The sequence below is a fragment of the Pyxicephalus adspersus genome, chromosome 1 (assembly GCF_032062135.1).
Source record: "Pyxicephalus adspersus chromosome 1, UCB_Pads_2.0, whole genome shotgun sequence".
Lineage (NCBI taxonomy): Eukaryota > Metazoa > Chordata > Amphibia > Anura > Pyxicephalidae > Pyxicephalus > Pyxicephalus adspersus.
Window position 1 is genome coordinate 3,835,820 of NC_092858.1, and position 15,599 is coordinate 3,851,418.

At 41.6% G+C, this 15,599-nt stretch overlaps 1 protein-coding gene across 1 annotated transcript; it reads right to left on the reverse strand.

The window, feature by feature from the left end:
* Positions 1–6,891: 6,891 nt before the first annotated feature.
* LOC140341017 (galectin-1-like) lies at positions 6,892–10,098 on the reverse strand. Its single transcript, XM_072426553.1, has 4 exons — positions 10,064–10,098; positions 9,622–9,701; positions 8,335–8,506; positions 6,892–7,374 (listed from the first exon to the last, which is right to left on the reverse strand). Exons 1-4 carry the CDS (start codon positions 10,073–10,075, stop codon positions 7,231–7,233), a joined length of 408 nt encoding a protein of 135 aa, XP_072282654.1. The 5' UTR covers positions 10,076–10,098; the 3' UTR covers positions 6,892–7,230.
* Positions 10,099–15,599: the final 5,501 nt, after the last annotated feature.

Here is a 15,599-nt window from a genome sequence, read left to right on the forward strand (position 1 = left end):
GGCAATTTGGGGATTTAAGAACAAAATCCAAGAAAAAACTTTATACAGTCCTGGAAATATGTCCCCATGTAAAGAAATACCCAAGGTGAACCCATAACCAGGACATGGACAAATATTTACATAGACCAAGCCATACATGAGTATTAATCCCTGTAACTTTAGGCATGGAAGCAAATCTTTAAATTCCATCATGAAAGCACATTTAGGGCTCTTTCAGAGCCACAGAATAGAACTTCACGGCTGGCAGCTCTCAGGTGCAGGGCCAACTGCGGCTGAACACCTGGGAATTGCAAGTCACATCATCTATTGTATGGGGTAACCCAGGTACAAGGGGAATATAGAGTCCAATTCTGTCCCATGTTTCAGGTATAGTAGCTGATGGTTGGCAAGTCATCAAAACAGGTTTTATCCAAGGTAAACTTATTGCCACAAGCTGGAGTTGTAAATAATGAGATCAAACATCTCAAATCTAAACTTACTCATTACAGGCTAGTGGAATGAAGCCATTCAACTCCATGGATTGGCCAGGAATCAGAAAAATGTTGTCCACAATTGCACCCTGTATGAGAGAAAAGCAATAAATATAATACCCCATACCATGTATAGGGAAGAGGAGATTACCCCCAACATACCACAGAGAGGGAGACTGTAGCTACCCCCCAGCATTATAGATATTGACTGTCTCTAGTATAATAGAGAGGGGGATGGTTCCAAAATATGGAGGAGGACCCAGTGTAAGAGTAAATTTTGTACATTTCCAGGAGATTAGTGTGACACTCAGCCCACACCCTGCGCATAGATTTTGCAGAACTTTCAGCAACAATAGGCACCAGCTGGCTGAGATGGGCCATCACTGTGCAAGGTTAACCCAATCTGTTTTCCCTTGCTAAGCACTCACAGGTAGACAGAAGCACAAACCATTACCTTTGACAACTAGAATTTAGCATTCTGCCTCTTGGCACCATCTATCTCACCCACTGCCACTCCAGAACGGTATGGGTTAGTATTCACCATTTATAATAACGTTGAGGACAGAAGGTTACACTATCTCTACAGATAGCATTTAGCTTACACTTTTTATAAAGTTTGATAAGTAAAAAGACAACAAAACATAAACAAGTCAGAAAAATAAAGACTAATCAATTAACAGCAAATGTATAAAATAAAAGGAACAATAATGAAATATACTCTAGTGAGAGTTGCTTCATCTTTGTCCAGGTTGCTTGTACAAAGTTCAGGGTTATGGAGTTCTCGGACGCTCAATTTGTCAATGCCGTTGTCTTTAGCAACGGGATGTTCTGTGCGAAAGCTTCTCCCTGATAGGCTTACATTACTTTTCTATGCAAATACCCAAAGGACGGACTGATAGAACCATCCAAGGACAGCAAGGTGTCGGAGGGCTTAGAGGGTGCGATCATTGATGCTTTGTGGACACCTAGAATGCTCCTATTATAGCCAGATTCATATTTCTACAGCTTCAGGTTTTATGATCTGCCAACCAGTATTGAGTTCAATGAGCCAACTCTAAGCAGGTGTGGGACATATGGTTTACCAGAACAGGGTTTCCAGGCTTTCCTGAGGCCTAGGAGTCCGATTCATGGTCTCAAAGGCTTGTAATAATGACCTGACCGATTCAGCAACCTACAACTTAGTGGAATATGACTAAATGTGTTCCTGGACGCATCAGATGTCAGTCAGACCATTCCATTAGCCTTATTTGCCAGATCTGGTGACAAAATCTCAACTTGTACCAGGCGTGTTGTAAAACAGCTGACCAGGAAGGATGTGTTAGTGGGCTATCTGATGACAGATGAAAACCTGATAATGAAGAGTTCATGTTCCTCTGTCCATTGAGCTAGACACAGACCCTAAAGAGGTTCTCCAGCCTCTGCTCTGTACCTCCAGCCATCATTCTTAAGGGGGTGAAGGGGAGGTTCTGCCCACATGAAGTTTAGGTATTAATCAGTCACTGGTCTCTGCAGGGCCCTGCAGGGTCAATGCCATTGCCCTCTGTTAGGCTTACATGGGTTTTTCTATGCCAATACCAAGATAAGGGACTGATAGGACCATCCAATGACAGCAAAGTGTTGGAAGGCTGGGAGGGTGCAATCACATGGATTAGGATGCTCTTATATCAAAATTCATATTCCCACAAGTTCAGAGTCCAACATTACCAAACTAGGTATGTCTGGGACCTATGGTTCACCAGAACAGGCACTAAACATGATGGAATAACCCACAAAATGTGCCAAAATGTCACCACCATTATAGCTACTAAGCAGCACAGAAGCACCATAGCCACTACCTAAATGTGCCCATAATACCCATTGGCCATCCCCAGCAACTTGCATTGTTATTCAAAACTCACATATCCTTCCATGCTGCTCCCTGTGCTGGGATACGTGTGGGGAGCCGCCCTTCCTCTTCCTCTTATATAGGACTGTCTGCTCACGCTATAACCAATCAGTAAGACGGGTGTAACCCCCACACCCAGCAATCACTGGTCTGGAGATGGGGTTCCAGAACCATTCATTACCAGGGCAGCTATAGAAGAGGCAGAATAAATAATAAAGAAGACCTGTCACTGAGAGATGATGGCAGCTGCCATTGCTGAACTTCTTTAAGAACTGGGTGGATGTAGAGCTGATCTTTTTGTGTCACTCACACACCTTAACCAACCATGTATATAGCTATAATACAATTCGGGTCGCAAAGACCTCAAAGGTGAATGTGGACAATTAAGTTTCCTTTGTTCCCCAGCATCAGCAGTACTGGTGTAATTGGCTGTCTCATCCCCATTCTGGGTAAGATTGGCCATTCATACCCCTGTTACCCCTCTGATTTACCTATAAGAATGATGATCAACCATTGGCCTAACAAGGCTGGAATTTAATGTTTGATATCTGTGTTACTTGGTTGGGAGTGACAGCTGAGGACATCATTACTGCTGGTACAATAGAACTCAGGGAAATAGTACTAAGGACCAACATTAACTTTTTAGTAATTAACAGTTTCAGTGGGTTCCTTGAACCCCAAGAGCCACTGCATATTATAAGACCCTCAGTGTCAATGTGTCATTGAGTGAAGACCCCCAAGCCAGGACTGCCATATTCAATTTTTAATTTGTTAAGGACAAGAGAGCAAAAAGTTGCAAACCCCAAATATTTTATGTCCACAGATGCCAGTGTGCCCCAATAGATGAGGTACTACCAGTCCATGTCTCCACCAACTGGTGAGGTATTGGAAGAAATAAATTGTTTTGACCTATTTCCTCAGATGATGGAAGATGCTGTGAAATGTAATTCCTTGGTGGGGCACACTTAGGTTTTGCAAAGATCCCGCTAGAACTTGTAATGTTTGTGTCAGGTTATTCTGAGTCTTGGCCATGGAGCATTCCTTATCCAAGAACAAGGTTCATTTATCCCCACCAAGCTGGAGCTGGAAGTGTTGACTAACTTACTAAGCTTCACTCCTGGCTCTGTGGGTTTTTATCCAAACTATCATTTTATGGGCATGCTTTAAAGAAAACAGAAAATATGAACAAGGACGGTTGACTTAAAGTGTCATTGTTCTGCCCCCCTCAACTGTGTAATAATTCTGGGACCACTGAATGTCAGTTTTTCATTCTTCTAGGACCCTCAACTCTGTGTGCCAATATTTTGGGACCTCCAAGTGTCAATGTGCAGTTGTGTAATAAACGGCGCAGCAAGGCTTGGCACAACGTGCATACAAATCAAGCCAGTCTGAATGTGGAAATCTGTTAGAAAACACTTATCTGGTCACCGATCCCATGCTGTATGTCACTGCAGTATCACAGCCTGCTTATTCTGTCCAGCAAAGTTACTTGCAGCAGCAAGAACAGTAAGGAAATAAGAGCATCCCCTGCTTCCCTTTAGCTGTGCAGCCTGAGATGTACTTTCTCGCATCCCCAGCACACACTCAGGCTGTGCACAGCAGAGGGGCATCTTAGAAGCAGATTTATTTCTGGCTTCATCTTGCCCTTCCATTTACTGCTGGGCCTTTATAGCCTTTCTGCTCCACTGGAGCCTGCTGTAGTGTTAGGCTTGCCTGACTTGCTGCTAGTTTGTGTATTTGTTAGACTTCCTGCTGCTGACTGCCTGTTTCTAATTCTGGCCGACTAATTTCCTATGTATGACCTTTGGCTCTGTATTCTGGACTTGCCTCTGTGGGAACCTTTTGTACTGCATTGTCTGTGGGCTCCTGGTCCTCTGTCAGTCCTTCCCCCAGACGCCATTCCTAGCACACAGAAGTCCTGGGGACAACCGTGTGTTGGGACAGCGCATCTAACCTCCTGAGGCTTGCAATAGGTTACATGTGGATTAGATTGGGTGCTGGAATATGGTGAGCACTGGCTAGACCAGGGCCCTACATTTACAATATGCACAGTGAATAGCTCTGTGTAGAATCTGGACATGCCCTGGTGCCGGGAGTAACATCATCATGGGGCAAGCACTTAAGATGATGAAGGCACCAATCCCTAAAGACAATCTGGTGAAGATGGCGCCACCTTGTGCTATGGTAAAGGGGGGTTGTGTTGGGTTCTATATCTGTAATGTACTGGGGCAGCCACTCAAGATGATGAAGGCACCAATCCCTAAAGACAATCTGGTGAAGATGGTGCAAGCTTGTGCCATGGTAAAAAGAGGCAGTGTTGGGTTGTGTATGTGTAATGTAGTGTGTCATGTTGGTTATCTGTGATTAGTGTTGCTCATATATTCTCAGTTGACTTCTAGACTTGTAGGTCTAAACTCATCTCAACGTTCGGGTTTGACCCAAATCTAAATTCCAAGTCAAAGGATATGGAATTCATTTTATTACTTATGGTCCAAGGAAAGTCACTACATCAGTCAAATGCTTCAAAATGTCATCTCAAAAATATTGGGGTCATCTTTTAAAAAGTAATATATGTGTATAGGTGGGGAAGGGCATATATGGCTTGAAGGGCAAAATAGGAAAGAAGGCAATCTTTCTATTCATGACTCTGTAGGGTCCTAAATCTTGCTCACAGAATTGTAGTTAGTGGGGTGTGGGTTCACCTGGGTTTAGGAGGCTGACATCTGACCACTGCTCCAGGTGGGCCATCACACACAATTCACAAGACTGCAGAGATAGAATGGCGGCCTTGCAATAGACGCTAGAGCTATGGCGAGTGAGCACTGTATAGACTGGTAATAGCACCATTTTAAAAAAGTCACTGGACTGGTCTCTGTGCTAAGAATGGCTGCTGACCCCGGGAGCCCCATTATGTATCCCTATCTAACAAGGCATACATCATCCGCGTTAACATAGCTCATATCCATACCATATATTTGAACATTGATTTTGAACAAATACACAATGGTGACCACATAATGGCCAAAAAACAATGGTCTCACATTTAAACAATCCTGCCCATTTGTAGCCTTTACACGTTACCTCTCCAAATGAGCCCATAAACCTATAAGGTTAGAACTCCAATAGCTCATACCAAAGGGTCCCAATTTATTTTTCTTTGAATATGCCATTTTTTTTCCAGGAGCAATGGCTATATCTACTAATTTTTTTATTCTTTTTTAAAACATTCTTTATTTAAAGTTTTTTCGGGGTACAAGAAAAACCGGAGGGGGGGGGAGCAACAGAAATCTCCCTATTGGGCAAGAGGGGGGGGGGGGGATACGAAATATCACAGGATTGGAATTGAATCAAATAAACAGGTAGATACTAACATAACCATAAAAGTATTCCAACCATGTTAGTGCACACTTGTTACAACAATAACTTGACAAATTATAAAAGTGCAAGTGAAAATAGAAAGAAAAAAAAATGTAATTAAATAATAGAACAAAAAGGTGTGTGTTTGTGGGGGGGGAGGAGTAGAAGGAAAAGTGCACCAAGTAGGGGGTCGCGAGGAAAAAAATCCAAATTCCTCTGATGTTCAGGGGTCAGATATGACTCAAAGCAGCATGGTATAACCGCCATTTACAGTATTGTACAGTTGGAGTCAATTTAGCTGACAAGTTGGAGCCACTGGCCAAATTTAGAGCCTGAAAGCTTTGTTTTTATTATTGGGATCTTCCTGGATAGGAAGTGGGCCAGTGAGGTTCTGTACAACCTTTTTTCTCCATAAAGATCTGGAATCTGAGAGCAAACGGCAACACACCATTGGCTGGATTAAGTATGCCATTAAGTGCATCATCCTAGTAAGAGAACGGTCCCTAAATCTAAGGCAATATAATCCACCCAAAACAGTCCGATAAATGTACAATACAGACCAGGGTACAACCAGGGGTGGGAAACTGTTTTTTTCACAAATATGGAACTGAGAATAAAGCCATAGAGTCCAAATAGTTTAATTAACCATATGCAAAACAGAGCTGGTAAATTCCTCATTAATATCTCAACTGCCTGCTTCATTTTGCCTAAAATGCAGTCATACCCCAAAAGGGTATTGTTAGGCCCCATGTGCTTTAGATGCACCTAGACTGGTGTGACCGTCTAGCTCAGTTATCCCGACACTCACAGAAGACGTGAAACTTCAAGTGATCACCAGAGTCATGAACAAGCCTAAAATCACTGAAAAGATCCTAAGGGACCCACTGGATTACTTACATTATCATAATGTGTTACACAAGAAAGCAAGCTTCCGTTGAGTTAAAAAAAATTTAACAAGATGCAATTAAATTGGTTTCCATTCCAAAAAACCTCTCTGTAATGTAAGCGTCACATTTTCGGCATGACTGGCCATTTTCAATCCATTATCTGTGTCCATTGTCCCTATATCCAATAGATGTTACCACCCCCACCCCCCTTGCCCATACAGCTTAGCTAATCGTTAATAAATGCTCATTTTGATGTACGCACATCAAAGGAAAGGATGGAAATGCACATATATTGTAGTTTTATTCTTTTATTGTCTTATGATCTGCACAAGGTTATTGCAACAGCAGTTTTATTTGACCAATACTCCAAATACAATACATAATGTCATCAGATTTCTGGTTTATAAAAACTGAACAAATGTATTGAACACAAAATTGCTTTGTGGTTGTTCTGCGACATGGGAATAATTTGATAGAAGAAACAGGATGCAGATGGATTGGCAGGGTGTTAAAATATCAAGGGCAATTATAACTTTCCTTCTTCCACTAGGTTCATTTCAGTGCAAAGCAAAAACAACTAGGATCGGAATATGGACACCCAGCACAGGTATCGGCTCTACTAAAGGTTTCTTTATTCTATCTTCAGGCATTTGAGCTCGAGGTTTTTCAAGGACAAATACGAGATCACCATTTCAGGGAAGCGGACTGGAAATGAGAACCAACTTCCAGAAGGCAACAGAACATTGAACTTCTCTTTCTCAAACGTGAAAGAAACCTGTAAGAAAAGAAAAGTGACTGTCAGCTTGGCCATAGGTTGGTTGGCTGTAAAAAGTAATTTATTAGTGAACAATGAAATAAAGAGACTCATGCCACGAAAAAGGTTTTCTTAAGCTTCTACTACTGCCTACCAGTTAGGATCAGCTGTCTTACATTGGATAATTCAGTATTGCAGCATGATCTCATTATAGAACTTCAGCCCAATATGCCCACAGATCACTTTTCCTGATATACATGAGATTTGCAAAGTTCAGTTACATCATTTTAGGAGAAATGTCCCACTAACCGTAAACCATGCATTGCCGAGAACACTTCCAGTGACCCCCAGTTCGACAGCTACCAAGAACACCCATGTGTCTCTTCATCTACCTACCCTACTCACAATTAGGTTGTTGAACCAACAAATTCAGTTATTTTGTACCAGCAAAGTAACCGTGAGCTTTGGAAGAGGCTGATGAGCAGCCCCCCCACTATTCCAATAAGCCATGACTATTCCAATTACCATGGCATTCCTTGCAAGGATTTCCTGATCCCGCCATCTTCTCTTCTGATAATTTCACAAACATTTAAACCATGTGACAAAATAAAAATAAAATTTTACAGCATTAGCTGGTTGTTTCTTTTGCAAATCATGTTAAGTTATCATAACACCAGCCAATAGAAATGCTGCATTCCGTGCACCTTAATCTGAACTCATTCTGTTTAGAGGAATTGCAAAATGGTGGACGTTCCCATTGGACTGACGTCATTCCTACACAATAGACAATGGTAGCATTAGGTAAGCCTATCCGCGGGACGTTATCATTCATAGAATCAGTTGAAGGTGTTACCACCATAGCAGAGCTCCTACACCCACACCATCTACCTACTGCATCTTCCAGAGATTTATATTTGTCTATTTATGGGGATATCACTTTGCAGGGGATGAACATGACAAATATATGGGGCATAGACGTACCACAGTTTCTGATCCCCTCTGGAAGGGGAATACATTTTCCTTCTGCGCTTCACCCCAAACATTGTTCTCCCGAGAGTTGCAGAATATCGTGTTGGTGACTTCAGAGAGGTCAAATCGGGGATTGAAGTGCAGCAGCAAGTTTTCAGGATCTTTCCCCAAGTTTATGGCAAAGCTGGAAAGACAGAACAGCATTTTTACTCCGTCAATGGTGGCCTATAGAATATTGACATTTATTAGTGGTTGGTACTTCTGCCTCTTTATTGACAAGTTACTGGTGATGAGCCTCTGGCATTCTCATGAAAATTTCCTCAAACTTCCAATGGTTCCCCAAAATTTTGGCGATAATTGCGAACCATCGGAAGGGGAAATTAAAAACAGGAGGATTCCCAGAGCTGCATTCAGCCCTGGGAATCCCCATTTGCGAACCCTGGGGTTTAACCTCTAGTGCTCCGGGGATTGCACACTCGGCAAAGGAGATCCTCCTGACATTGTAATATAAGTATCTCTTACAAGTGATGCATTTGTTACAGATACTAACATATCTTTTATTAGGAGATACTTATATTACAATGTCAGGAGGGTCTCTGTGCTGGGCATCTTCTCAATGATTGCAGCTGTGGCAGTTCATTAACCTCTAGTGCCCGGGGATCACAGAGGATTTCCAGGGGTACATGATGCAGCCCTGGAAATCCTGCCATTCAGTGAGAACTCAACCTCTCAGCAAATCAGAAGGCCATTCTTGCTTACATTTTCACTATGCGAGAAAGACCCAATTCGCCACAAGATCGAACTTAATATTCCCGCTCATCCTTACAAGTTACATGAAAAGATTTCAGCTGGTATTCTGGGAATTAAAAAAAAGCCATATAAACACAGTCATTAAATATGTCCCTATTTATAGTAGTGCCTGGAGTTAACCTGTTACCAGGACATTTCAGTCATTATATATTAATAACAAATTAGAAGAGCATTAAAACTATTATTGTAGCCATTACTAAGCTAATATTGTAGCTCCAGGCACGGATGTGAGTAATCCTCAAATTAGACCAGGAAAGCAAACTAGAGAGGAAGAGTGGGGCTGCCAGCTCTGGGCAGAACTCTTTGCTATAATCAGGAATTTGGGAAATATTCCTTATTCAATGTTTAGCGGGGGCAGTAGGTTGCAATAATATAAAAGCACAGTTTTGGATATAGATTATTGTACCATGGACAGAGCTCACATGTATCCAATGTATTGTAAACAATGAGATCAGACAAAACTCACATTAGGATCACATCCAAACTTACTCTGTACAGTTCTCTGCAATGAGCCCCTTCACCTCTATGGATTGGCCAGGTCTCACATTGAGATTGATTGCAATCACACCCTGTATGAGAGAAATACAAGAATTATATTACCCCATACCATGTAAAAGGAAGAGATGATAATTACCCCCAACATACCACAGAGAGGGTGGCAGTACCCCAGAATATTAGATATTGACTGTCCGTAGTATAATAGAGAGGATAAAACATGTAGGGGGACCCAACGTAAGGGTAATCATTGTACATTTGTGGAGTGCAGATTTAAATATAATGTTAGGACATATTGGACGGACACAAAACGTGCAGAAATGTCACATCTCAGAACAGAACCATTATATTCTCTCCACAGCACATACAACCACGCCATTTGGGCCGTATCACCCATTAGCCAGTCCCAGCAACTTCCATTGATGTTCATCCTTACTTGCATCTCCATGCTGCTTCCCTTGCTGAGACTTGTGAAGAGCAGCCCTTCCCCTTCCTCCTTTATAGGACTGTCTGCTCAGGCTGCAACCAATCAGTAAGACGGGTGTAACCCCCACACCCAGCAATCACTGGACTGGAGATGGGGTTCCAGAACCGTTTACTACCAGAACAGATTTAGGCAGGACAGAATGATTATTATAGAGGACCTGTCACTGAGAGATGTTGGAAGCCACCATTGCTGAAACCATTCTTCAGAATTCCTAAGAATTGCTTGGATATAAAGAAATCTTTTATCATCCCTCACACACCTGAATCAAACATACCTATAAGTTATAATACAAGTTGTGCCGCAATTTGCTGAACACCTGATCTGTATCCTCATTGTGGGTCAGAGATTCTGACAGACAGAGGATCAGAACAACCAGGCCAGCAATGGCAGCTTCCATCATCTCAGTGATGGTTTATTCTCGGATTCTCACCACTGGAGCTTTAGAGGTACAAGTCATTAAATAGATTAACATTTCCCTTTAATTCATGGTGACTACAACACATAACAATGGCAGCCATCAGAACACTGGGCCCGGTGTATGACTCCAATACTGGGAAGGCCAATAAGAACAATCACTCATACTGCAAATTGTTCTCATTCACCTTGTAGTGGATAGAAAACAAGCTGAACTTTTCAGGTGAAGCTTGACAAAGAACACAAATCTGTTCAATTATTTTCCCAGGAATGGTAATTCAGTTTCTTTGTTGCTTGAAGTGACAGCTGAGGACATCATTGCTGATGGTATAATGGAAATAAAGGAATAATTACTGAAGGACTCACCTTTTTGTATCCTACAGTAGATCTTTGTTCCTGGGATCCCATGTGTCATTGAATATTACAGGATCCCCAGCATGAGCTGTCTGACCTATTTTCTCTGATGATGGAACATGCTGGGAAATGTAATTCCCCGGGGTTTGTAAAGGGCCTGAAGCCCCTCTCCCAATGGTGTTAGTGTGCAATTGTGTAAGTAATGGCATTGCAAAGCTTGGCAACAAGTGCATATGTACCCCCTTCCTTGTTGTGAAATCCAGGCTGAGCCTTGCCAACATTGGGTCAGAGGGGTTCTTCCCCACAATCTGAAGCCCTCTGTTGTTTGAGGATTGTGGGTGTGTGGGTATTATTTGAAATTGACACCCCCTTTATTAGAGAGATCCCCAGATATCTACATGGTAAATGAGTACAGGGGTTCACAGTGCAACTTTCCATTCCCAGCTAAAAAAAGTCCCTAGAACCTTTATTAGAGAGATCCCCAGATATCTACATGGTAAATGAGTACAGGGGTTCACAGTGCAACTTTCCATTCCCAGCTAAAAAAAGTCCCTAGAAAATAAGACACAGCACAGTGGAATAAATTGCATTTTTTTAAATCAAAAACGTACGTTTTCAAGATCCAGAAATGTCCAAACATCTCATGATGATTGATCCACTGCCAGACGCTCTCCGCTGCACAATGAAAAAAGCTCCAAAGTTTAATCTAAAATGTCAGTGGTTGGTGGTTCTTTATTGTTTTCATGCCCCTTCCTATTTTTTCAGCTTTGTTTGATTATGTAATACATTCTCATCATTTACTAACTGAGATCTATTGCCATGCATTTCATTCACTGCCAGACCCTGTGATCACTACATCAGTCAAGCATGAGCCCACATTTACCATTATAAATCACCATTATAAATATACCATTTCTCCAGGCAATCATTGGAGGCTGTCTCTTCGCAGAACTCATCTGCCACCTGTAATACACTTGGCAGACTAAACAACTCCAAAATACAGAATATGTTTTGCTGTCCTCGCCGAAGAATAAAATACACAAATTGTTATTTTTATTGACGTATGTAATGCACAAGGTTTTTGTAACAGCCATTTTCTCCAAATATTATATAGAACAGATTTTTTGGTTTACAAAACATCCAGCAATGCAGATAGGAGGGCACTGAACAGCGGACATTGATTTGCTACAAACTACAGCAACCAGTCCTAAATCAGTTTAGGATATTGAACAATGTATTGTATTGGACATAATATTGCTTACTGGCTATTCTGTGACATGGGGATGGACTTATAGAAGCAGCTAATAGGATGCACATAGGGATTGGCTCACAAAATAGCTAAAAGACAACTGGCTATGGGAAGCTAGGACCCCGAATATGGACACCCAACACAGGTGGACCCTCTATTGTCCGATTCTTTATTCTATCTTCAGGCACTTGAGGTCCAGGTTTCTCACCGACAAATATTGGATCGCCTCTGCAGAGAAGTGGACTGGAGAACCAACTTCCAGAAGACTATAGAATGTTGAACTTCTCTTTCTCATACTTGAAAGAAACCTGTAAGGAAAAAATAATGAGACTGTCAGCTTGGCCATAGGTTGATGGACTAAAAAGAGTCCTTTACTTGTAAATGAAGAATAAGGAGACCCTGCCACCAAGTCATTGACTTCAGGAAACCTCTTTCCATAAATTTCTATAATCCTTCAACCACTACTGATGGTCTAGTTACTGATCTGTGGGCTGCAATGGTTCCCACCAGTTAGGACCAGCTGCTTCATATCAGTAATGCCTCTGTACATCAGAGCTCTCATCATCTAAAAGATCTTCTATTGTCTTTGTTGGGCTCTGAAAGACAAAGTTTAATGCTGATTCATAAAGAGGAACCCAAAAGGTAGAAGAGCTTCCTTTCTGTGTACAACAGTGAGCCTAAACAGGTCCTCTGGAGCAAGGGGCCCAATGTCTCAATCAAATTCCCTGCAAACCCTATTTGTATGTCACTGCCCTAGGTAACACCCCTGCCTCTTCCCCATATCCATACGTATCATCCTCCAAACTACTCTCCTATTGACCCTTGTTGTCTGTGGGATAAATCATGGAAAATTAAACACTTGACAATTGGAATGCTGCATGCAACGCATCTCAGTGACTTTACTTGACTTAATTGAGCCAAAAAAGTCAAAGCATTTGACAAATATGGCAAAACGGTGGAAGTTTATATGAAACTTCATCCCTAGAAAATCTATGTTGGCAGCGTTAGGAAAGCCTATCTGCCTCTGTGGGTTTTCATCATTCATGGAATCAGTTGAGGGTGTAACCACCATAGCGGAGCTCCTATAGTCATCCACCCAAAGCCATCACTGTCTACATACTGCATCTTGCAGAGATTTAGATTTGTCCATTAATAATGGTGATAGCACATTGCAGGGTATGAACATGACACATGTATGGGGCATAGACATACCAAATTTTCTGATCCCCTCTGGAAGGGGAATACGTGTTCACTTTTCCCCCCAAACATTGTTCTCCTGAGAGTTGCAGATTATCATGTTGGTGACTCCAGAGAGGTCAATTTGGGGATTGAAGTGCAGCAGCAAGTTTTCAGGATCATTCCCCAGGATTATGGCAAAGCTAGAAAGACAAAACAGCAAATATTGTACTCCGTCAGTGATAGGATATAGAAAATTGGAGATCTACATTAGTGGCTACTTCTACCCTTTACATCACACATTTTACAACCAATCTCAGAAGGTATTTTGGGGGGATTTAAGACCAATATTAAATCAAAAAAAGAAAATAAAACTAAATACACTTCTAGAAATATTTCCCCATATATAGCAATAATAAAGTGAACCTGTAACCAGGACATAGACATTCAAATCTTTAGTACACATAAATGAGCTTTAATACCATTGGTATTCCCTGTAGCTTCAGGCAAGAAAGTGATTAGTAATCATTTAGGGCTCTATCGGACCAGCAGTGTGGAAGCATATGGCTAACAGTTCCTGGGTACAAATGGAGCCACAGACCTCACAGTAAAAAAGCAACATTGACTGCCTCATGCAAAAGTGGTTCCCAACCTCTCTCATGTGAAGGATTGGGGTTATGGCTGAACCTGCAGCTCAATGCGAGTCCTGAAATAGCCCTCATGGAGATTGTAGCCATCCATTAATATTGGACTATTCAATAAATTTTTAGATTAAACTCATGGGCCATCATCCCCTCTCTGATCCATGCAAACACAAGAAAGTCACCCAACTCTAGATTTATTGAATCTTACTTTGCTTTCTGTATGAACATTAGATGGGGGAGTTCAGCTAATGGGGCTTTTAGGAGGGGCAGTAGAAGGAGCCTGGCTGGATAAAGTTTAATTGTAGAAAGACAACAATAAATTCTGAACAGTCCATTTCATCTGCTGAATGGTGCAGGCCAGGACAGGTACAAGGGAAATGTAATTTTATGAGGGGATGTAGCTGATGGATAGGTCCACAGAACAAGATTTATACATATAGAAGGGCTCTAGGCAGAAATATTTGATAAACAGCCCTTGGGGTGAGGGGCAGTAGGTTGTATTGTATATACAGAATGCATTTTTGTGGGATATAGAATACTGTACCATGCACACATGTATACAAAGTATAGTAAATAATGAGACAAGTTATTGAACAGAACTCACATTAGGATCACATCTTACTTTGTACAGTTCTCTGGCCAGCTCTCACGTTGAGGTTGTTCACAATCACACCCTGTATGAGAGAAATGCAAGAAATATAATACCCCATATACAAGGAAGATATATATATATCCAAATATACCCATATATAAGGAAGAGGAGAGATAATTACCCCCAACATACCACAGGTGACAGTGGCTTCCCCTCACGTAATAGATATTGACTGTCCCTAGTAAACCCAAGATAGAGATAGTTATAAAGCATAGAAAATAATGGGTGTAACCCCGCACTCAGCAATCACTGGACTGGAGATGGGATTCCAGAACCATTTACTAAAGGGAGGACAGAATGATTAATAAAGAGGACCTGTCACTGAGAGTTGATCGGAGCTTCCATTGTTGAACGCTTGGATATAAATTGATCTTTAGGTGTCCATCAATCTGAATCAAACATACCTATAGCTATAATACAAGTTGTGCTGCAATTTGCTGAACACCTGATCTGAATTATCATTGTGGGTCATTGATTCAGACAAATAGAGGATCAGAACAACCAGGCTAGTAATGGCAGCTTCCATCATCTCTCATTGATGGGTCATCCTCAGATCCTCACAACTGGAGCTTTAGAGGTACAAGTCATCAAATAGCTACAAATTTTCTTTTGTGCATGGTGTGAAAAAGACTACAACACATAACAATGGCAGCCATCAGAACACTGGGCCCGGTGTATGACTCCAACATTGGGAAGGTCAATAAGAACAATCACTCATACTGCAAATTGCTCTCAGTCCTTTGTAGATAGAAAACAAGCTGAGCTCTCCAGGGGTAGTATCACAGATTAACATCAATGGTGATCTGACCAATCGTTTTCCAAAATCTGCAATGGTGATCCAGTTTAAATGTATCATCAGTCCAAATGTAGTGTAGCTGGATGTGACCAAGATCCCCCACATACATATATGTCCCATATACCATGGGTGTAAATGTGGTATAAACATATATGAAGCCCCGGGGATTGTGTGATGGGAATCCTGCAGGACTACAAATG

Coding starts and splice junctions, on each gene's coding strand:
- LOC140341017 (XM_072426553.1), bottom strand. Junction 8,507..9,621: donor ATTGCAGAGAACTGTACAGA/GTAAGTTTGGAT, acceptor CTGTCTTTCCAG/CTTTGCCATAAACTTGGGGA. Junction 7,375..8,334: donor AGAGGGGATCAGAAACTGTG/GTACGTCTATGC, acceptor CTTTTCTTACAG/GTTTCTTTCACGTTTGAGAA.